The 24,230-nt window shown below is 38.2% G+C and overlaps 1 protein-coding gene across 13 annotated transcripts in view; it reads left to right on the top strand.

Annotated features, from left to right (window-relative positions):
• Positions 1 to 24,230, top strand: part of ERBIN (erbb2 interacting protein) — a 123,859-nt gene that overhangs the window by 39,765 nt on the left and 59,864 nt on the right. For 12 of the 13 annotated variants that reach the window (XM_063319548.1, XM_063319543.1, XM_063319545.1 and 9 more), the window contains 3 exons: positions 2,269 to 2,325; positions 11,581 to 11,778; positions 17,089 to 17,206. In XM_063319548.1, coding sequence (XP_063175618.1) covers positions 11,590 to 11,778; positions 17,089 to 17,206 — 307 coding nt within the window. In that variant the 5' untranslated portion in view covers positions 2,269 to 2,325; positions 11,581 to 11,589. The remainder of the gene's footprint in view (positions 1 to 2,268; positions 2,326 to 11,580; positions 11,779 to 17,088; positions 17,207 to 24,230) is intronic. The other variant, XM_063319549.1, reaches the window with a different exon arrangement.

Here is a 24,230-nt window from a genome sequence, read left to right as displayed (position 1 = left end):
CTTCTATTTGGGAGCTTATGTACAGTGCCTATGAATAGCTTTTGTAAAGATTAAATAGTTTTTCAGTAATAGCAAAGCGCTATGGGAAAGGAAAGAAGCAGGCAGCCATGGCAGTTTGACATTCTCTCCTAAGAGCCTAGGTTTCAGAATCTAGTTTGAATTTTACTGGTTTTGATTTCTTGATTTTTTTTAAATTTTCTTCAGTGCTGCTTTTCTGTTATTTCTGAGGCTGACTAAGCTGGTAGAGGCTTTTCTTTTTTTTTTTAGTAAGAAACTTGAAAGATTTGAAGCTTTAGTGTAACTTCTACCTGTCTTACTTTTCCCCTTGCCATTTTTGTGTCCTGGTAGTCCTTCTACTGAGAATAAATTAATAGATTTATGCAGTATAGTGCATTGGAGTCCATTTGGTACAAATGCAGAAGCTGACACCAGTGACTCCTGAATGAGGAACAAGGACATGTAACATGAAAGTTGGTCATAGTGTAACCCTGATGTGAAAATCCTGACTTCCTAAAGAGTTCATCATTATGTGATTTTACTGCTGCTTGTGTCTTTTCATTCCTCCTGGAACAATTTTTTGATTTTAAATCTGGTTTAGGATTTTTTTGAGGACAGATTTACGATGATTTTATAATGGGCTGATTCTGGTTTTTATTAGAAAGAAATGAAATATAGTTCAATTTATAGGTAAATCCTTTGAATGAAGCTACTACCTGTGCTACCCACAATGTGAATTTTTTTCTAGGTACTACAAATTGGACAGGTCTGCCTCACTCAGCTCCTTAACTGTTCTACATGGCCTCATAGAATCACAGAATGGTTTGAGTTGGAAGGGACCTTAGAGATCATGTAGTTCCAACCCCCCTGCCATGGGCAGGGACACCTCCCACTAGACCAGGCTGCTCAAAGCCCCATCCAGCCTGGCCTTGAACACCTCCAGGGATGGGGCATCCACTTCTCTGGGCAACCTGTTCCAGTGTCTCACCACCCTCACAGTAAAGAGTTTCTTCCTATTATCTAATCTGAATCTCCCCTCTTTCAGTTTAAAACCATTACCCCTCGTCCTATCACTACACTCCCTCATAAAGAGTCCCTCCCCATCCTTCCTGTAGGCCTCCTTAGGTACTGGAAAGGGCTGTAAGGTCTCCCCGGAGCCTTCTCTTCTCCAGGCTGAACAACCCCAACTCTCTCAGCCTGTCTCATAGGAGAGGTGCTCCAGCCCTTGGGTTGTCTTTGTGGCCTTCCTCTGGACCTGCTCCAACAGGTCCGTATCCTTATATTGGGGGCCCCAGTGCTGGACGCAGTACTCCAGGTGGGGTCTCAGCAGAGTGAAGTAGAGAGGCAGAATCACCTCCCTAGACCTGCTGGCCACAATTCTTTTGATGCAGCCCGGAATACTGGGCCGTGAGCACGCATTGCCAGCTCATGTTGAGCTTCTCATCAGCCAGCACCCCTGAGTCCTTCTCCTCAGGGCTGCTTTCCCAGCCTGGGAGGGATTGTCCTGTGTGCAGGACCTTGCACTTGGCCTTGTTGAACTTCATGAGTTTCTGTGCACAGAGCCACCTCTCAAGCTTGTCCAGGCCTGTTCACGTTCAGTTAGATGATCTGTCTGACTGTAGTGACATTTAATCCCTTTGAAGATACTTTCTACTTCTTTCTTAGTTGGAGGCAAAATTTATCCTTTCCATACGTCCAGCCACTAATTTTGAATGTGTTCAGTTGAATGTGTTGAATGTTCTTGTTTGTTTATAATTGTTCTAATTCAGTGAAGATAAAGTCAGTGATCTGATATGCCTTATTAAATGTGTTGCAACTTTCTAAAAAAATTCTTAAAGTTAGTGATTCAGAAGTGTGCTCTTTTCGTGTTCTGTTGATTTCTGATTTATTTTTTTCTTAACTTTCTTTAGAATTGTGTATGAGAGATGTAATAATTTAACACAGCAATTAAAATGTATTAGAAATGAAACAACTTGGTAGGCAGAATGCTATGAAATCAAGATTGAAGTAGGATAAAAAGCAGTGTTTTATACTATGTTACACCCCCAAAATAATCTCCCCCAGAAGTACATATCTAATTCTTACTGTCTTTAAAGTCTTTCACGTTCTCTGAAATCTTAAAGCTACTGTTCACACACGTACAAGTTTTCTTTTTAAAAAGAAAAAACAAAACCCTGATAGCAAAATAAATATCCAATACAATGTAATAGTTTTGTTCTTATCTAGTAGGGCTAGAGTTGACTAAAATTTTTGTACCTTTCTCTTAAACAGAATGTTGTCTTTGAAAGCTCAGGGAAGAAGCAGCAGGGAGAAAAAAGTAACACAGTGGTAAGTACGTCTGAAGCAACTACACCAAATGTTAAAATAGAAATCCTCTTCTTTATTCCTATGTTGTAATAATCACCTGCATAGCACTTGAAATTTTTTCTGCATCATCTCTCATGATGTTCTGAAGGCAAATTCTTAGTTATAAATATCTGTTGAAGAGCCAAGTGAATGGTATGTATTTACATGTAATGGTGTGCATATATAGAATGGGGAGTACAGGGGAAACTAAGTTGCAGAGAAATATTTCTGTTTTAAAGCTCTATGCCCACTGTTAAATGTTTTAGCTTATGCAGTTTAGCATTTTATACTGCTTTTTTAGGTAATTCTTTTTACTTTGTTGGAAAGATAAGTGTATTTTTGAAAAACTTGGGTAAAAGGTGCTTGAGAATGCTTGTTGGGTCTCTTACTGTCCTTCTTTCAGGTTTGCTGATATAAATCCTTGGCAAACGTTGCATCATGTTATTTCCCTCTTATTGGTCTACTAACATTCTGTAGGTAGAGAGCGTATTTAAGGACATGAAAAGTTTTAAGAAGCTAAATAAAGTTCAGTTTTCTGTTACAAGCTCTATCGAAAAGCAACACGTATTCAGAATCAGCTTTTTGTATTAAGTGATGCCAGTGCAGATGGCACTAAGTTGCTTTTGCCTTGTATTGTAAGGATTTCTTGAGGCAAGTATTTCTCATGAATAAAAAGAATACCCAATAGACAATTTTGTTTTCCGAACTTCTCTATGAATTTCTGTGAAGGAGTTGTTATTGCTAACCCTCCCCTCTTTCCCCCACAAACCCACACCTCCCCACCCCAACATATGACAGCAGCTTCCATCTGCTCTGATTTTATTAATAGTACTGCTCAGATTGTGGAAATGCTAATGAATATTAACGCTTCAGTGAGTGGAATTTTGAGGCTTACTATAAAATACCAGTTTAAAACATACAAAATCATCTGCATATTTTATCTGGCATTGCTACAAACAGCAGATACTTAAGAAGATAGAAGCATGTGCACATGCTCGCTTTTTCCAGCCTTTTGTGTAGTCTACAAGGCTGTAGGCTTTGTGTGCTTTGGCATTCTCCACTGAGCTAAGAAGCTGTGCTGTTGCTACACTGCTTCAGCTGTGCTTACTGCTCCAAAAGGTTTGTTGCTTCCTATGGGCAAATGTCTAGCAATGCCTCTTCCCTTCCATTCCCCTACACTGGTTTATCTCTTTTGACTATGTTGTCATAACTGGAGGAATTAAGACAGTATCTCTTCCTTTCTGCTTGAATAGATGTTGACAGTATGTGATACACAGCATTTACTTGTACGGTAGACCCAGACAAAATCCCTCAAAGGACTAAACTTGAAGCATAAGCGGTTTAGTATGATTTTATACCTCTTCCACCAGCTTACCATCTCTTAGTCTGGTTGCTCTGTGTATTTAATTTTCATTGTTTTCTTTGTATAGAAAGTCGGGAATTTGTCCTGTTTGTTTCCATGGATCTTTTTCACAGCAACAATGAAAGAAAATGTAGAAATTAAATTAATGGATTCTGAAAGCAAAGCAGTTCTGAAGTAGCTTGGTGCAGCTCGCTGTACCAAATAGCTGTGATTACTAGCTGCACAGTAGCTGTGATTATTTCTACTGCATAGTTGTTTTTTGTGATTTTATTTATTTTTTTTTTTTTTTTTGAAAAGGGGGATATGGTGGCTAGTGGGGCATTGAGTTCACTTCAGTATCCTATTGGGATACATATTTCATGTTCCCAGCTATGTATTAACTTAAAAGTGACAAACACGAAAACCCAAACATGTGTGTTCCGTAATGTAAAGGAATTCTTTAGCCATTTCAAAACATCATTGTTGAAATACTGAAATATCAGTGTCGTGGCTGTTAGAAAAGCTCAGTTTTTTAATATTCCATGAAGGTTTGAGGGGCTCCTACAGTTTCCTTCAAACTTCAGTTTGTCATAGTAGATACTCTTGAATTTCTATGGCTTTTTTTGTTTTGGGAAGAAGAAATGAGTAAGACTCGAGCACAGTGGTTTCAAAAATCAATTTATTTCTCTCAGTGTTTTCTTAGTAACACTACAAATACTCAAAGAATATGCAATCAAGTTGAACATCAGAAATGAAGCTCAGATCTAATGCTAATCTCAGCAGCATTGTTAATGATATACAATTAGAGACCATTCTTCTGATGAAATGTTGTAGTGGTACTTACTTGGATAGTTTAGCTGTCCGTATGGAATTTAGTTTCTAGGGCTGCCTCAGAAAAAGAGCAAAAAGGCAATGTATGAGCAGTAAGCTGCAACTACCTGGGCTTAGGTTGTGTAGTGACAGGGGGTGTGTGTGTGTTATTGTGTAGTTGTTATGTAGTGTTAATATGAAAAGTCAATATAAATGTAAAAAAAAAAAAAAAAAAAAAAAAAAAAAAAAGAAAAAAGCTAAAATAACAATTGTTTGGGTATCTGAACATTTTTGAATTTATTTTTTTAATCTAAACTTAATCTATAATTTTCCTCATCCTCTCTTTTTGCTAAGGGTGTTTCTGTAATGGATCTTGCCTTAAATTACAAATCTGTACTCTTGATATATCTGATATACCTATGCCTTACTGATGCCTTATCTAGCATTATAAGAATATTGAATATTACTGCATTTCAGTTAAAGGCTGTACTTGAAGTAGACTATTTTATTATGTAGATATTTGCCAAGAGTTTGTTTTTTCTTCTTTTCTCAGTTTAAAAATAATACTTTTGTTGCTCTGTTTTTACAAAGTCAATGTCTTTTTGTCATTGTTAAGCTTGTGGCATGATAAGGCCAAGTACTGACTGCTTTGTTGTGTTGCTGCTTTTTTACAGTTACAGAAACGAATACAAATGAATATTCCAAAGATTTCTTTTGATATGGTGGGTTTTACGTGTCATAATAACTCTTCAGGTTTGTTTTAGCATAGTCAGTTTAGATAAATATCTGCTGGAAAATAACTGTTGCAACAAATACCTGGTTAGATACTCTCTAGTTTCAATAAAGCAGAACCAAGAAAACGTTATTGGTATCATCAACATCATTAAAACTAAGTAAAGAGGTTTTATAAAATAGTTTGATCACAAACTTCAGATCTTAATTGTGTAAAAGGTTTCTGAATATTTTGAAGCAAAACAAAACAGAAACAGTAAATTGAAATCTGGTTAGAATTTACTTCCTAGAATATAAGAAACAGATAATATAAGCAAATGTCTCTAAAATTCCCACCTAGCATTGATCTTCTGGGAGTTACCTGAAATTGTCTTGCTGCCCTGGCCCTTGGAGGTGGGTGGGTGTTTTTGGTTCTTCAGTGTGGTTTGTTTTGTGGGGTTTGTGTGTTTTTTGTTTGTTTTTAAATCGGCATTGGGAGCTTGGGAAGCAGTTAACTCCAAAAGAAGCTTAGAGTTTTGTTACCAGCTTTGAGTTTTCTATTTCAGCAAGCTAGGAGTAGGGTATTGCTTGTTTTGCTTATATCCTAGCAGCTGTTGAATCAGTAAACACAAAACTGATTTCTGCCCTCTGTTCCCTTCCCTTTATTTTCTCAAAAAATGTAGCAAGCATCGTTCATGTTTTTGCATTTAACCATTGGTTATTTATTTACTGTATTTACTAACATGTTCCTTCTCCTGCTTTTACCGTGCACCATTGTAGTTTCATGAGTAATGCCTTCTATTTCTGTTGCTCTGAATGCTGTACGTGAGCAAGTAAATGTGTTTTTTGGTGTTCCCTGCCTATGAGAGGACATGCAGCTGTGGATGCAGTTGAGCGTTGTTTTCATATCGGGAGCAGGGAGGCTTAGACTGTAGCTTCACATAAAAATGGTGAAACGGTTCCAGAACCCCTTTTATTTCCTATCGCTTGTTCTCTCCCCCAGATTGCAGCACTACAGTTCATTGGGTTGTACTGACCTGGGTGTTTGCCAGTCTCATTCAGTGAAATGAGTGGTGTAGTTATTCCAGTTTTGCAAATTTTTTTTTTTTTCTAGAAGAGACAGAAATAAATAGCTTGGAGGAGAACAAGGAGGGGGTGAAAATACCTTAACTTGGCATTGTCATCAGTGAGGCTTTAACACCTTAACCAGAGAATGCCAGTGCCACTTAGGAGGCAGTCTCCTCAAAGTATGTGCTGTCTTTTCATGTTTCACCTTCTCAGTGGCCATCAGGTTTGAGCCATGCTTTTCCTCTCCTAAAGAGAAGAAGAAAAAGGATTGCAGAGAAACAAACTTCCAAGCTAGGATTTGCAAGGTGCTGGTTGTTAAATTAAGACCTCACCATTCCCATCTAAGAGGACTAGATTGATTTTAGGGTAAGCCTGAACCAACCCTTAATGCTGTGTTGTCGTCCCCTCCCCCCCCCCGCCCCGGCCCCCGCCATTCTTTACGTGATTTGCTGATGAGCAAGAGGAGACAAGTAATTTCTGAGGTTAAAGAATGAAGGATAATTGTGTTCTTTAGTGTAAGAGCCAAGGATGTTGTAGTTTCCCCAAAATCATGAGGGCTACTGCTGTCATTACCTGAAGATATTAATTTAAATTGTTCTGTGAGTTTTCACAGTATAGCCTCTTCCATCAACAAGTCAAATAGCCTGTGTCTGAGTATCTTCTGTGGTGCGTGTTGCTGCTTTAGGAAGAGAAAAACCTTTAACGTCCCTAAAGACAGACTGGTTCATGTTTTTATTTCCAGTATGGGAAGCCTCATTTCCTATTGATTCTTTAATGTAGAAGTACTAATCAATTATTTCTGTGGAATTTTTTTTAGTGGATTAAATAAGATTCTTAATAAATAACTTTTTTTTTTCATAATTCTTTGTTTCAACAGGAGTATGTTGGATCTTCTCTCAGTTGGCCAAATGAGCCTTCTTCTATTTGTCGGGGTGCACATTAGGATACGTGCTCCCCAACACAATCTTTCCCTTTCTTGTGTTTACACATCCTCAGCTCAATAATTATGAACTTGTTTGTAGATAGTGGAGTCTGCTAAAAAGAACCTGACCAGATATTTTTGTGCTTAGTTGTTCATGCCTTTCGGTACAAACATCTAATAGCTGGTTTCATTTTCAGCTCTGCTGCTGATGTAACACCCTTTTGAAAGGCTTGGGGGGGGGGGAAAAGTGCTTTCACCAGTTTAGAGCATAAGCGGTCACATCCTGTTAGCATCAAACAGGAAATTTAAGGGACTAATGGTGCAGTGAAACTATTGCTTTTAGAGCAAATTAACAGATTAGGGGCAAAATTACTGTGAATTTAAATTCCACTTGTAATAAGCCTGAGTTCAGAATTTTCAAAGAAATGTTACACTTGGTGGTCTGTGTGTTTTTTTTGTTGTTGTTTTTGTTTGTTTGTTCCTTTTTTGGTTGTGTGGTTTGTTTATTTTTTTTTGCCAACCCATGAGAAGCATTTAGCTACACCAACAACTACTGGAAACTAGTGCATAAACTGTAGCCCTCGTTGAAAACTGAGGGACTTCCAAAGCTGAGACTGTTAACTTGGGTGCTTGCACATTGAATTTTATCTCTCAAATTTAGACAAAGAGACTTGAAAATGCAGAGCCTATGTTCTCCTTTTTATGTAGATATGTATTACTATGCATATATATGTAGATAACAAAACATAGGCAGATAGGTGGTTAAACAAAAAATGTCCCATGGGGTTTTGGCAGATCTGCAGCTGCTGTTGGGCTGCCAGGTTCTTAGGGGACAGGGGTGTACAGGGAATCATCAAAGAGTTCCAGGAAAGAGTTATGTTTCACTGGATGATGCTGTCTCTTCTGGATTAATGTTTAGTGTGTATCCAAGCTTGTTGTTGATCTTGCTTTCTTTCACTGATCATGGTCTTGATCAGTTTGGCCTTGCTTATCAATTCTGAAACTTTGAAGTGCTCCACGTCATTCATGGTCTCAAATGGGATAGATTATATAAAGTGATATCTATCTATCTAGTTATATAGATGGGCAGCAAAAATAAGATGAAGATTTGACATATTTTGTATTAAATAAATTGCATACATTTTCACAGCAAAACATCTTTCAGCTGTGAACTCTTATCTTCCTTTCTTTTTGACCATACTGGTTAAGCACTACCGTTATACTATACTTATATAGACTACCATACTTGTATCAGAAAACACTTAATTTTTCTCACAAATTTGAGACTTCACAGAAAAATAAGCCTTCACCACTGAACCCCTTGAAGAAAACCTGTCTGCATAGTTGTTGCTACCTTCAGGATATAGGCAGTTCAGTAGGTAACATTTTGCTTTGTCCCATTTTTGTGTAGTTATTGTGGACTTTGTTTCCTTTTACTGTCACAGTTAATGTATATGAATGAGTGACTACTATACTTACTGAAATGCGCATATCTGTGTAGTTTAAAACACTCATGTATTTTTCGGTTTATTACAGATACTACAGTGTCTCTGATCCTTAGGTGTGATCCTCAAATAAGCTTGGAAAAGGAGGTGTGAAATAAATGCTAAAAATGATTCATGGAGAAAAAAAAATACGATGAGAAATCTGCTAGTTTATAACTAGCAAACCTATCAATTTAAACTAGGTATTTTTTAACACTGAATTTTTGGGGATGGTAGATTAAGTCTTCACAAACAGAACACAGCTCGTTCTCCCTTATGCCTTCCAACTTTGGAGCCTTTAATGATTACAAAGAAAAGCTTCTGATTGTACAGTGACAGTTTTCTCTTCCTATTCCTTCGAGAAGTAAAAAAAAACCCAACAACACAAAACTATATGAAGATCCTGATTTATTTTTTTTTTCTGTGTAAACACTGAACATGACGTAAACTTGTGTTAAGGCTTTAATACTTTAGGGAACAAGGGGGTTTTGTTTGTGATTTTTTTTGAGGGATTTGAATGAAAAAGAATATCTTTCTTCGTTATTTATATGAATCATGTAATGAACTTTTTTGCATTCTGGAAACCAAAGCATAATTCTCAGAAGCTGAAATGACTGGACGAAGTGAACTCACTGATGGCTGCGGCTAGTGTGATATAGGTGTGTCTTCCCCTGCCAGGCTTCTGGTAATCAGCTCACTTCCATGACCTCTGCTTCCAGTCCTCCTTGTTTCCGAGGCATATGTTCTTCTGTTTATGCTCCCATTTGAAGCTGTTGTCGCTTCTTTCTGAAGTGGTGTGTTTTTCCACAGCTCTGCAGATATCTGAAGTAATAACAAAATGAGACGATATTTATTTTTATGAAAGACTTTTTCATTTGTAAATGTTGGCCATGGAATTCCTCTTGTGCCTTCACGTGCAGTCTCTGAGGCTTGGAGAAGGCATGGGTAGCTCTGACCCAGTGAGCTCATCAGCTTCAGTAGCATCCTTGGCTGGCTGTGGGTGGCTGGAGGATGTTGTGCTGGAGCTTATTCCTGTGGAAGAAGCAGGAGTAGGTTATGCTGTCTCTTTTGCTGACTTTCCCATTCTGTGGAAATCCTCAGTGTGGAATTTGCAGTCTCTACATTCTTTACATTGCAATACAGTTAAATATTTTTATTTTTAGAACACTTATTATTTAAATAACATGGCTGGAGTTTTATGGGGAGTATTAAGTATTCTGATAGATAATCAACATTGTAACAAAATCCGACACTGAATCAATCCAACATTGAAGCGTTGTTAAAAAAGGAAGTCTTGACATCCCACTTTCTAATTAAGAGTTTTCTTCCATCCTTTTAATGGACGCATGTAGAATTTGACTGTATCCAGCCTGCGTGATAAGTTGTACTTCTGTTCAGTGAAAAAGCTGAAGTACAACAGCCCCTCGACCTGTTGTCATATAAATTAAACATACTGTGAAGTTTGCAAGCTGGCTGCTCACAGAGGAAAATCCAAGTGCATGACTTTTTTTCTTGTCTTAGTTAGAAGAGGGGTCTTGCAGCATGTGACATCATATAGTGCAGAGGCCACAGTATTTTATTTTCTCCCTGTGTTACTAACATACTGTCTGAAAGTTGAAATGCAGTCTGCTAAATGTATCTGAAAGGCTATTTTGGCACTTGGAGAAGAAAGTTTCCTGTCACCAATCCAGAACTTGAAATATAATTTCTGCAATTCCAAAAAAAATTGAGATTAAAAAAAGCATATTTTAATTTGGAATGTTGGCAGTTTGATTGAGAAAATAAATACTCAGTGCTGCTTTGGAAAATTATGTATTTTTAGATCAATATCCTGAGGAAATGAAGCTTGCATGACCATGTTGTCTGTCTGCACGTGTTGGTCCTTCCTGAAAAATTGTTGAGTCTGTCATCTGATTTCAGCCAAACTTGAAACTTGAGGTGACATTTTGAAGATTATTGTTTCTGAATTTTGTGAAAATTGTTTGCTAATTAGAGGAAAGAGACCTAAACTTGTGCTCTTGCTGAAGAGAAAAGAGGCAGAACGTGGCTGCTGTACACCATCAGTAATCAGCTAGTCAGTTTGCAACATTTAGGTTTGCCGTCTCCTGCTCAGTAGGAATATCATAGAAGCCATGGAAAGGAGAGGGGACTGGTGTAGCAATGGTTGAGTTTAAAGGAAGGAAGGAAGATACATTTCCATAGCAAGGTGAAGTTCCTTTAGTTCCAGTGTGCAGAGCAAGATGCATTGAACTTTTCCAAACTGCATGGAGTTGCAAAAAGAAGTCACTTCTTTATCTGTGCGCTTGTGAACATTGGCTTTTAAACTTCAGATAGAACAGTTGCTAGAAACCACACTGGTTCTTTTTGTTGTATTCTGTCTTTAAATGAGGGATTTGAAATTAAGGTACATAAATTTAATCTTACTCATCGCAAAAAAAGAATTAGCTTTCCTGTAGCTACACTTCAGTGCTCTGTAGAGGGTGGATTTTATTATATTAAGCAAAAATATGATCCCGGTAATCTTTGTAAAAGCAGGGATAATCTTGTTGTAAAAACACAGTTGATGCTTCAGAACTTCTTCAGAATTCTTTGCTGCTCTGCCATGTAGGGCTCTGTTAGCAGGTGACAAGTTACAGGCTAAATTTTGACTTCTGGGGTCTGTAGGTGTTTTAACCGCATTTAATGCCACTACAGATCTGTTGTGTTTAAGAGAAAATAAATAAATTCTGTCTTTTCTCTGTCTGTCTTACATGTGTGTACACACACATATACATATGCAGGTATATATGCACTTCTTTCTTTTTTAAGTATTTAGCAGCCAGGGGAGGTTTGAGAAGCTGCCCATGTAAGTATTTTTGAAGTTGTCTTGGCTTACAAATGGACCAATTTCTGTTTTACAGTGCCTGAAAATGACAACAAAGCGGAATTTGTTTGTGCGGCTGGTGCCATGCCGCTGCCTTCGTGGAGAGGAGGAAACGGTCACTACACTTGATTATTCTCACTGCAGCCTGGAACAGGTGCCTAAGGAGATTTTTACTTTTGAGAAGACCTTGGAAGAACTCTATTTAGATGCTAATCAGATTGAAGAGCTTCCAAAGGTATGTTGGGTGGTTTTCCTTTTAGTTCTGTTTATTAACTCTATTGCTTCACCAGCACTGTAGGAGCTGATAGTGTCTAGCTTTCTGCTTCAGCTTTTAGGCTGCAGTTTGCTAAATATTTTTAACTAAGTGTTGGTCTCAAAATAAGCAGCACTGGCAGAAGGAATGTTTACGTGTTCCAGCTTGAGTAGTTTGCTGCATGAATTGGGACGAAACTGTTTAAGCAACTGATTCAGCCAGAGACAGCTATATAGAAGAAGAGGCAGGCTAATTTATTTCTGTAGCGGTGTCTGCTCAAACTGACTAACTGTATTCAACAAACTGCGGCATTGTTTTGGATCTCTGATAACACATGAAGATTAGAAGAGCGAAGATTAATGACTTGTTCATATCTCTGTGCCCACAAAAGATAGCTACAATCCAAAGTATCTATTCACATGAAGTCCTGCTTTCTTCTTTGGTATGTCACTGATGAGACTTTCTGAAGTATCTCAAACTACTTAAGCTCAAAAACTAGAGAGCTGGAATGCCACTGTGTTTACATCTTTGTTATAGAAATTAATATTTGTTGTTCGTTCTGAAATCTCAACACAAAACTGCATGCTGAATTAAAGATATTCTAGAGGAAAGACTGAAAATGTATGTCAGTGAGACTTCAGAGAAGTACAAAGTGGTCACTGCAATAGGCTTGTTTCCCCTCTTGGTGGAATGAAAAACTTAGTAATTAGATGAAAGACTTAATCTTTAAAATTGTTTTATCACAATTGTGTACCAGTCTTCACTGTCATCCAGGACAACTACAGAATGCTCTGTTAGGTTTTTGGAAAGTTTGCTATAACCCCTTCAGGTTTTGCTGGCTTGGATTTTTTTTTGAAAGATAAGTGAAACAAAGAAGGAAATAAAACAATTTCAGTATAGTAACTTGACAGTTATCAGAAGCCCTGGATTCCAGTAAAGCTGACATAAACCAGCTGTGTGCTTTTGAAAAACCAACCTTAAATGCTTCTGAGAAGCCATCATTGAAAATCTGTATTTGTATGGTGAATAGAGGTAACAACATGTAAGTTAAAACTAGACATTTTGTCAAAGTCTGTTATAGTTTAGAACTTCCACCACTTCATTCTTGTCTCTTCCCAAGCAGATACTTCTTTACTCCAGACTTAGTCACTTTAGATTTTAGTAGCTTGCTTTTAAAGACTTTGTATCAGCCTTTGAGTTTTTTTCAGCTGATTTCAGAAATTCCTTCCTGTCTATCATTCTTTATTGGAGAAGAATAAAATTTCAGTGCTTAAGCAGAATAAAATACCTTTTTTTGGCCAAAAAGAAAGAAAATCTTCTGAACTTTTCTTGCATTAAAGTCATATTTCCCAAATCATAAGAACTAAGCGAACATTTTCAACTAAGCGAACATTTTCCTCCCAGACTCATAATTCTCTAAAAAATTCCTTTAATCTGAAGAGGAAGACAGACTATATTGTAATGATCAAATGAATGCATGTTGGTGTTTTATACCAGAATAAGTGGTTGGTGTGCTTTGTCTTCCTCTTCTGTTACATGCCAGTTGATTTCATTAGTCAGTTCCTATATGAAATCCAATTTTGTTATGTGAGTAAACTGAGAGGTGGGCAGTCTACCACTTGTTCTGGTCTAGTCTAAGATTGAATTATCCATGCAATTAGAAAGACCGAACATAGATGTTTTGTTACTTTTTGCTTTTCTGTGCTGGACTGCATGGACCTGTAAAAGCCTACGTTAGCTTCATGTTAGTGTGTTTGTACATTATAATAAGTCATCCATATAGGCTTATTTTTGAGAAACTAGGCATTTTTTTTGAGCTTTTAAGTAATTTTGGTCATTATTTTTTACTACCCTTTCAATTTTCAAAAGAAAATATATAAATTAAATTGTATAAAAATTAAAATATAAAAAATTATAGAATATATATAAAATATATGCATTTAAATACTGTAAAGGAAGTAAGCAGAGAGATTAGGGAGTAGTAAAGACATAGTAAAAGTGTTTTATTTAGCCATTTGGCAGAAATTGTAATCTTAAAACTATCCGTAGAAGATCTGTAAGGGAAGGCCTGTGATGTTTGAAATTATTCTAGCTGATTTGAAGCCAGAGTTTCAAGGTGTGTATGGCTTCTTCCTAACCCAAGCTTTTATTTAGTCTTTCAACTCAGAAAAAGGGTTCTAATTAAGGCATCTCGGACGAAGGGTGCGGTACTTATTAGGCTGTCTCCAGTTTTCTGAAACCTGGTTAAGACATTCACCATTCACACTCTTGCCCCTTTTACTCTTTTCCCCTGGTGGTGTGCTCTTATCCCTGTTTTGCAATCTGCTGCCCTTCGTACGCCACAACACAACTGGTGTGGGGCTGTCTTGTCAACCTCATCACTGAAATGGCCTGTCAGTGTGTGTGGCACCTTTTTTTTTTTTTTTTTTTTTTTTTTTTTTTAAACTTCTAATGTTTTCAGAATTCCAGCATACTTCAAAAATCAATTCTTAACGTAGCTGACTGGCTAAGGGCGCAGCATGAGCAAACTGTGGTGGAGGGAAAGGGAGGGTAGAGAAGGACTTCGCTTTACACGAAGTGCTCGTGTGTAGTCATAGTTTCAAAAGTGACTGGGCATTTGAAATGCTTTCATCTTGTGTGATAAACCACGTCTGAAAAGGTACTCTGTTTATCCCAAGTGTCACAGTGTGCATTGGAGCTGAAAAGCTCAAATTGTAGCAGCTTTAGTTTTCCCTCTCACTTTGCTCTTTGGAAGAAATTGGAAATCTGCAGTAAAATAGTTCTTAGGTGTATGACTAGTTAGTCAGATGTTAGTGTTTACTAACAGTAATGATGATCTACTTAACCACTGAATATGCAAACATTAAAAAAGAACAACAACAACAGAAGGAACAATTACAAAGTCAATGCTATACAAAATTCCCCTCCCTCCTGTTTTCCTTTAGGGATCTTGCAATTTCTTGTGCTGCATTTGCGTCCACCTCAGTAATCCATGAAATTTCTACTGATTCCAAGAGTCCAGATTATTGTTTTTAGGGATGAGTTTTAAGTATATATTCTTGCTTGAAGTACTTGAAATAAAGCAATGGCGCTCCTTCCCCTATAATATCCTAAGTAACCTTAACTCATAGAGTCATAGAATGACCTAGGTTGGAAGGAACCTTTCAGATCATCTAGTCCAACCATCAACCTAACTCTGTCAAAAACCATCACTAAATCGTATCTCTAAGCACCATGTCTACCCATCTTTTAAATACTGCCGGGATGGTGCCTCAACCACTTCTCTGGGCAGCCTGTTCCAATGCTTAATAACCCTTTCAGTGTAAACATTTTTCCTAATATCTACTCTAAACCTCCCCTGGCGCAACTTATGGCTGTTTCCTCTTGTCCTATCGCCTGTCACTTGGGAGAAGAGACTGACCCCCACCTCGCTACAACCTCCTTTCAGGCAGTTGTAGAGAGCGACAAGGTCTCCCGTCAGCCTCCTTTTCTCCAGGCTGAACAACCCCAGCTCCCTCAGCCGCTCCTCAAAAGACTTATTCTCCAGACCCCTCACCAGCTTTGTTGCCCTTCTTTGGACCTGCTCCAGCACCTCAATGTCCTTTTTTGTGGTCAGGGGCCCAAAACTAGACACTGTACTCGAGATGAGGCCTCACCAGGGCTGGTACAGGGGTACAATCACTTCCCTAGTCCTGCTGGCCACACTATTTCTGATACAGGCCAGGATGCTGTTGGCCTTCTTGGCCACCTGGGCACACTGCTGGCTCGTATTCAGGTGGCTGTTGACCAGCACCCCCAGGCCCTTTTCTGCTGGGCAGCTTTCCAGCCACTCCTCCCCAAGCCCGTAATGCTGCATGGGGTTGTTGTGACCCAAGTGGAGGAGCCGGCACTTGGTCTTGTTGAACCTCATACCATTGGCCTCGTCCCATCAATCCAACCTGTCCAGATCCCTCTGTAGAGCCTTCCTACCCTTGAGCAGATCAACACTCCCGCCTAACTTGCTGTCATCTGCAAACTTACTGAGGGTGCACTCAATCCCCTCTCCAGATCATTGATAAAGTTATTAAAGAGAAATGGTCCCAAACTCTTCAAAGCTGTAATGACATCAACTAGTTCCAACAGGTGCACATTTCTGAGGAATCGCAAACATCTTTAGGCAAGTTAAAGCTCATTCCTGGAACTGTCCATCTTGTCCATCTTTAATTTATGTCTGCTTTTGTTCTGGCGTGGTATATGCAAATGTTACATGAATGGGGCTTTTTCAATGGTCTGTGGTCGAAATAATGACCTAATAATAGAGGCCAAGAAATTTTGGTTGAACTAAGCCTATTGTTATGGTGTTGATTGGGGTAATTTTTTTTAGTCATAGAACACTTCGTGCTTTTGTGTGATCTTTTCTCAGAATTCCATAAGGAAAGAACACTAAGTGCAGGTATTTATGAATGATCTTATGCAAAATTCTTGGGAAAGGAGTATTCATCAGAAATTATTCAGATGACCCTTTTCAACCACTTTCTTACAGATTTTCTTTTTTGTGCTATCTGTAAGATTCCTACATATCATTTGAGGTTTTTTCTTCCATTACACTAGTATTACTTGCCCTGCTTTGTCAATTTGTAAAGCTTTTGGGTAAGAATCTCAAGGTACCTTGCATATAGGAAGAGATCTGTCTCTGAGCTAATATTTGATACAAATTATAATGCATGTATACAGAAGAGATTATAGTTTTCTATATGCTTAGATCAAACTTTTGCTAGTTTTCATAACTTTGTTGAATTTTTGTGTACTTGAGCGTGGAAGGGAAAAAAAATATTGCAAGATGCAATGGAATAAAATTTAAACTTTTAAGGAAGATTAATGCCTACTCAGATCCTGTGTTCCAGAACGATTTGACTTCAAAAAATGCATCTATCTATTTTTTTTCTTTTTTGAAGAAACTGTACCTCTGTTACCTCTGGGGTATCACATGGCATGTCTATTGTGGAAAATATTTTGCAATGTTTGCAGGACTATGTGTAACTGCAGGTCACAATTTAGGAGATATGGGAAGGAATTTGTAGGAAGTGTTAAGCATAGCAGCTGGCTTGTGACTGTTTGCAATTTTTTTGCTTTCCTAAACATTGTAAACTTAGTCAATTTTCAATAAAACTAGTTAAATAAAGTTTTTGTAGTCAAAAACTAAGCAGTCTGGCCTTCAAGCTCTGAGGTCAGAAGTTTAAAGGGATTAAAAACAAAAGCTATACAGAGGAACCTAAGAGAAAGTCGCATTCACTTTTTTCTCTCTTTCAATAGCAACTTTTTAACTGTCAGTCTCTGCACAAGCTGAGTTTGCCAGACAATGATCTAACCACATTGCCAGCATCCATTGCAAATCTCATTAATCTCAGGGAACTGGATGTCAGCAAGAATGGTAAGTCACTTCACGTATTATATTGGGGCAGATAAAAGGCAAATCACCATTGACTGTACAAAGACACTAGTGAAAGTATGATTTCTAGAAGCTACACAGCTTGTAAATTTTAAATTATTACTCTAAACCGCTGCTTAACATAAAAGATGTTCTTTTATGGTCTGGTTGTGCTATTTAATTGTATCTCTCAAATTGATTGGTTCGTACTCGGAGATTCATTACGGAAAACTGATACTGTAAAGTATTTTGTATTCTCTCAAAATGCACATGCTTGAATTAATTTACTACTTCTAGTGGTTTTACTCATGTTTTAACTATACTGAAGAATTTGCACAAGAATTTGTAAAATTTTGCTAGATTCTATTGTTATATTTTGTTTCATATGAAACTTGTTTTCAGCTTATTTTAATGACCTGTCTGGGGAAAACTGACTATGGACAATGACTGGTTCACTTGTCTGACTTGTTAAAAATCTATCATTCTGTGTGAGTCAGCCTTTTATAAATTATGAAATGTTGTCAGCCAAGTATTGTATGCATGGGGTTTTATTAATGGTGCTATTTTGGCAAGTTGGCAGATCTGTGTAACTGTGAGGAAATTGAAATAACTTATATTGTCATCAGATTTATTTGTGTGGCTTATCTGAGAGGAAAAAAAAAACAATCCTGCTAATTGATAAGAGTATAATAATCTTGTCTTGCTGATTCAAAGTGAAGTTAGAGGGCCTCTCCTTGAAATCATATTTGAAAATAAGAATTACGTGCCCAAGATTTTATCATATTAAATTCATTGTTTTATTTGGACAGCTAGTTAATTATGACTCCACAAAGTTAAGTTCTGATTTATTAAGAAAGTATTCCGGTTGTTGAGGTGTTGGTATTCTCCTTGATTGTCCATTGTAGCCCAATCTGTACTTAAACTGTTACTTTATTATTTCTGCCTAATGAATGCAGCATTTAGTGTGATAAATTGACCTAATTATTACTGCTCTCTTCCTGGTACAAGTGGATTAATAGTCTTTCTTAAAGAACACTGGCCTTAAACTTTCATAGTGACACACCACAGAGAAGGAATCTTCTTTTTGTCCTAGACTAAGCCGTTGAAAGGATTAACTGTTTACAACACAAGCAGCAAAAGGGCATTTGAGTTCTAGTGCTGGCAAATTCCTTAGCTGATGTACATAAATAGGCAGCTGGTCACTTACCAGCTAGAGAGAGTTACTTGTCTGTCCAAAATGGTGTAACCTTTAGCTAAGCTTTCAGAGAGCTGCTGAAAGAGCACTTGTTCCTCTGAGGCATATAAAGAATGTAAGGAGGCATTAGATGAATGATACGCTATCCCAGTAAAATGTGAAGCTCTGTTTTCTAGGCGTTGTTTTGTTTTATTTTTAACACCTTTCAGAGAAATGACATGGCACAAGCTTATTTAAACTGTTATCATGTGCCTATTCTCAATCTTATCACAGTTTGGATGGGTTCTCTGCCTGGTGTTACACATCAAAAATAGTCCTGAGATCACATGCTTGTTTACTTGGGACATCTTAGAATCACAGAATCGTTTAGTTTGGAAAAGACCTTTAAGATCATCAAGTCCAACTGCAAACCTCACACTGCCAAGTCCACCAGTAAACCGTGACCCTCAGCACTACATCTGCATGTCTTTTAAATACCTCCAGGGATGGTGCCTCAACCACTTCCCCGGGCAGCCTGTTCCAACGCTTGACAACCCTTTAGGTGAAGAAGTTTTTCCTGTTAGCCACTCTAAACCTCCCCTGACGCAACTTATGGCTGTTTCCTCTTGTCCTATCGCCTGTCACTTGGGAGAAGAGACTGACCCCCACCTTGCTACAACCTCCTTTCAGGCAGTTGTAGAGAGCGACAAGGTCTCCCGTCAGCCTCCTTTTCTCCAGGCTGAACAACCCCAGCTCCCTCAGCCGCTCCTCAAAAGACTTATTCTCCAGACCCCTCACCAGCTTTGTTGCCCTTCTTTGGACCTGCTCCAGCACCTCAATGTCCTTTTTTGTGGTCAGGGGCCCAAAACTAGACACTGTACTCGAGATGAGGCCTCACCAGGGCTGAGTACAGGGGTACAATCACTTCCCTAGTCCTGCTGGCAACACTATTTCTGATACAGGCCAGGATGCTGTTGGCCTTCTTGGCCACCTGGGCACACTGCTGGCTCGTATTCAGGTGGCTGTTGACCAGCACCCCCAGGCCCTTTTCTGCTGGGCAGCTTTCCAGCCACTCCTCCCCAAGCCCGTAATGCTGCATGGGGTTGTTGTGACCCAAGTGGAGGAGCTGGCACTTGGTCTTGTTGAACCTCATACCATTGGCCTTGTCCCATCAATCCAACCTGTCCAGATCCCTCTGTAGAGCCTTCCTACCCTTGAGCAGATCAACACTCCCGCCTAACTTGCTGTCATCTGCAAACTTACTGAGGGTGCACTCAATCCCCTCATCCAGATTGTTGTTAAAGATGTTAAACAGAACTGGCCCCAACACTGAGCGTTTGTCTACAACTATTCCTGAAAGCTTTGTAAAACTCTGGAAAAACAAATCAGGGTCCTGGTTTGTCTCTGTTCAGGGAGGTAAGAAATAGTGCTGTTTATTCTGCAATAAATTTGTATTATTTGGGACTTAAGTTTGTTGGCTTAAGTGCCTCTCCCTTTGTCTTTCCTTATTCACTCTTGCAACCATGGAACATTTTTCTCTTGACAGCTGCAACCCTGTTTTCTTCCCTTGTGTCTCCTTTTCTCCTGGTAAGAATTTACTGCTCAGTTTTCCACTGTCCACAGTTGCTCTGATGTGTGTCTATAATAGAACCAAATAGGAGGGGTTTTCCAAGACTAGCAAAACTGATAAAAATCTCTGATTCTTCCTTTTTCTTTGTTAGATATTGAAAGAATACAGTGTGGAAGCAGTGGGCTTTGTGGGAAGCAAAGGGATTGCTTTCTCTTAATTTATAAAAAAAATTTACTGGGGATTAATTGCCAATCATACTGCCGCATGATGAGAGGTGCGAAATTCTAAATAAGAGTTTGTTTTCAGATTCCTCTGGTTGTGGCAAATGAAGGTCATAGTTCCGTATATTTTTCTTGTAGTATTAATATATCATAACTGTTTTCTTCTGATGTGAATGGAGTTAAATCATGGAGTGCAGATGCCTTTAGATCAAATATTCATTTAGTTTTAAAGGCTGTATTTCAGCAAGAGCAGTTGGTCAGACTTTAACTTTGAAATACTACCGTACATGAATATGATACGATTTTCCTGTAAGATAGTTGAGCAGCTTGTGGCGTAATCAAATGTATTGACCGAAGAGAAGTATTTAATTTTCTAAGGAGCTGGTACAAAATGAGGAATGAAGCTTCAGTTTTAAAACGTGTTCAAGTTACTGCATGAATTGCAGACTTTGGGTCACAGAGGGAGACCTCTTACACAGGAAAGCACACAGCTTTCCAAGTAGCACTGCATATATAAATGTATGTGTGCATAATATTTGATGTTCGGATGAAAGATCAAAATTGCAGAAATTCTTCAAGGTAGCAGATTCATTACATAAAAGGTATTAGTCCAAGAAGCAATCTTTATGATGTTTTAGTAGCTCATAAAGGGTCTTACCTTTTGTATTGCAGGTTTAAATGTGTCTAATTTCGTATATATAATATATAAAACTGTAATAGAGACACAACAGATGTGCAAATGCAGATACTTAAGAATATTTAATAATACTTAATCAGAACAAGGATTTACCTAGTCTAGTGTCCTGTCTCCAACAGTGACCAAAGGCTCTGGGAAGCCTAGGGAAGGTTTAGTAAAGTACAGAAGGCCAGGAGTCATGTGTGTTTCCCTGTATGTTCCCAATGTCTAGCACCTTCTGTTATTGGGTCTTCTTCAGCCAGGCAGGGTGAGGCTTTTATTTAGTAGTCTTCATTTGACTCCTGCTTTGTCAAAACATCTAGTCTTTGCTTGAAGTGATGCACATTTCAAGGCATGTGCCGAATTGAGTACAAGCCTCTAATGGTTGTGTGTTCTGGAGCATACGGCAGTCTTTGTACAAGTGTTTTGTTGAGAATATGTTATTCATGGCTGCCGAAGTGGTTGTGGCATAGATGTTGCTTAAAATATCGAACTGCTGCTGTATGTGCAGCAAGCATGCAATAGAGTTAGTTTTAACTCTGTCTTTAGTCTTGGCAATAGACAATAAATTCTGTAGTTTTGCGGAAGTAATGAGTACATCAGTTGTCCTTTTAAGCCATTTTAACCTGATTCACAGGGCTATTGTGAACATTTAATATCAGAGGTATTCCATTGCTGCTTTCCAGCAACGCTTCTGCTTTGCAGCTTTTACCTGAAGCTTGATGCTGTCCTCGTCACAAAGATGAAAGGATACTTGAACAAATGGCACAATAATAAACTGTGTTCTTATACCAGAAATTACACCCTGCATTGTAGAAAGCATCAAGAGACACCTTTATTTCCCAGTCCTACTGTGTGATGTCCTAAAGAGAAGTTGCAGCATACAGAATGTAATACCTATGTAGAAAAACTAATATTTTATTTATGAAGCTGAGGGAAAATTTTAAATTTTTGAATCCTGTATTGCTGTTATTTCCATATTGACAGTTGTACAGGAAAAAAACCCCACCCACCAAAAAACCCCATAACAACACCATTCACCCCTAAATCTGTCTCTTTCAGGGTTTATTAACCTTTCAGGGACGTCATTTCCTTGTGGCTCTGGGGATGCCACCCTTAGCCTGCGTCTAGGACAACATGGAAGGCTGTCAAGGAAATACTTTTATCTCTTCTTTGAAGAAGGGGACAGCACTGATGTACAGTGTATGATGGTGCATATAAATGCGCGGAAAAGTTGGCTTTGCGGCTTACTAGAATCAAGTTATTTGAAATGCTGAAGTGTATGATGAGGTGACTGCCAGCAAAATCCGGCATTCCTGGAAGGACTGGGAAATGGTCTTGAAATTGCTTGTGCTTGTGGAGTTAGCATAGTGAGAAACAGTGAGATGGTCTATTTTTCCCTGCTTTCAAGTGGTGAAGGAAAAAAGTTTGAATTTTTAAGTTCTATATTATTCAGGCCCCTGGAGGGTTACATAGCAAGATTAGAAAATAACTAGCAAGACCAAAAGAAACATGGTGTTTTGGAAGTAAGGGTATCTTCAATAGTCTGTTAAATATTAAGGAGTGGTTCTCTTTCACTGCGATGTTACAGCAAATTTAAGCATGTCAGTTTGTCATTCTGTGTTGCAGGGAATCTTCATGGAAAAATGCACAAACTAGAACCAAGAAAGCAAACGCACACACATAGACCCCGCCTCCAGCCATATCTGCCTATAAAACTATTTTAAGTCATTTTAAAGAATTCTGTTAACAGATGCACATTTAGATCAAATATGTTTTCTTCAGTGTTCTAAAATCATCTGCTGATTTGGCAAACTAGCTTTAGCATACTGTGTGCCAGAAGCTGGGGAGTTGGAGAATGAGAATTCAGGAGAGTATCAAGTCTTATGCTGCCCATCTGGTGCATTTAGGAGTATAGTTTTTCAATGAATTGAGAATTATTCATAGTTGATAGGGAGACAGATCCAAGCTTTATTTTCTGCAGGGAGAAGTAAGAGAGGAAGATCCTGAATACAAAAATAACTTGCTGTAAATTTGCTATTTCTCTGCTTATACTGCGGGGGTGGTGGGGAGGGGCAGACAGGAGCAGAGATCTTCTATGATCCTTGATAGTGAATTAAAAGAAAAGGTAATTGATCTGCTGCTGTCTCCTGAGTCTGTAGCTTTACTATAATATATCACCATATAGAGGTCATAAATTGATTCTAAATGTAAGCAGTTATTCTATTTAAAGTTCTTTATTCAAGTGTTTATAGTATTTTTTCTTAAATGTATTGTCTGTCTTATTAAAGGTACTGAATGGTATCTGTCTCTGCAGAATAAAATTATCTCTATGTGTAGGAGAAGATGCGAACAAAGTGGAATTTCAATGCAGTTAAGGTCTTGAATGTGGAATTTGAGTGTACATATCCAAAATTCTGAAATAAGTTTAATACAAATCTCTTCCTGGACTCAAAGAAATTTTTGTAACACAGAAAGTCAAGATTGTAAAAAAACACGTTGTAAAATTAATTATGAGTTTTTTAGATGTTGATTTGCATGTAAAGGCAGAAAGTACCTTTATTTTTGTATTTTGTATTTTGTATTTATTTTTGTATTTTGATGGGCAACATCATTTTGATGCAGCCAGGGTGGGAGGAGCTGGAGGGTGAAAAAGAAAAGTAGCGTTACAAGTTTATTTTATACTTTAGTTTCAGGTTACTCTGGGGACTCAACAACACTCCAGCCATGAATTAGGCATAGTTGAAAACCACCTGAGCCTTGGTAATTGTCCAAGATAGCATCGTGAACAAAACTGCTGCCCACAGCCTTCCTAGTGTTCCACATTTTGCGATTTTTACCCTGCCCTGGCATGTTTAGGTTTACGTAAATTAGTGTGTTAGGTGTGTTTTCAGCAAGAACCAGCATTATTTGCTATCCTCTTTTTCCAGTGAAAAGGTAACTAGGAACCTGTCTTGCTGCTCACACTCCTTCTCCTTTACATAGTGTAAGGAACATAGCTAGGGCAGGCCTTAGAGATACCTTACTCTAAAAACTGAAGTTCTTCAGTTTGAGGATGAATGCTTGGAAGACTCTTGCAGTCTTGCTGGAGTATCCTAGCTGTGCCAGTACATGTGTCTAAAAGGAATAAAAAACAAAACCCCACACTAAACTATTGTCCTGTTTTCTATGGCTGCATCAGCTCTGATAATTTAGCAGCACAAGTTATTGTTGGAGAAAGTGATGAGGAGGTGTTATCCATTTAAACAGATCAGGAGGCTAACCTGCAGCATGAAATAGGATTCATTACTGTCTGAACCTCACAGAATTGGCATGAGTTTTTAGCTTTCAGATTAAAAACTTAAAATTTTGAATTTCACAGGCAGTTGCAAAACAAAAATTTTAGA

Source organism: Chroicocephalus ridibundus, chromosome Z (genome assembly GCF_963924245.1).
Source record: "Chroicocephalus ridibundus chromosome Z, bChrRid1.1, whole genome shotgun sequence".
Lineage (NCBI taxonomy): Eukaryota > Metazoa > Chordata > Aves > Charadriiformes > Laridae > Chroicocephalus > Chroicocephalus ridibundus.
The sequence above is the reverse complement of the archived record's forward strand: the minus strand, read 5'-3'. Positions and strand labels throughout refer to the sequence as shown.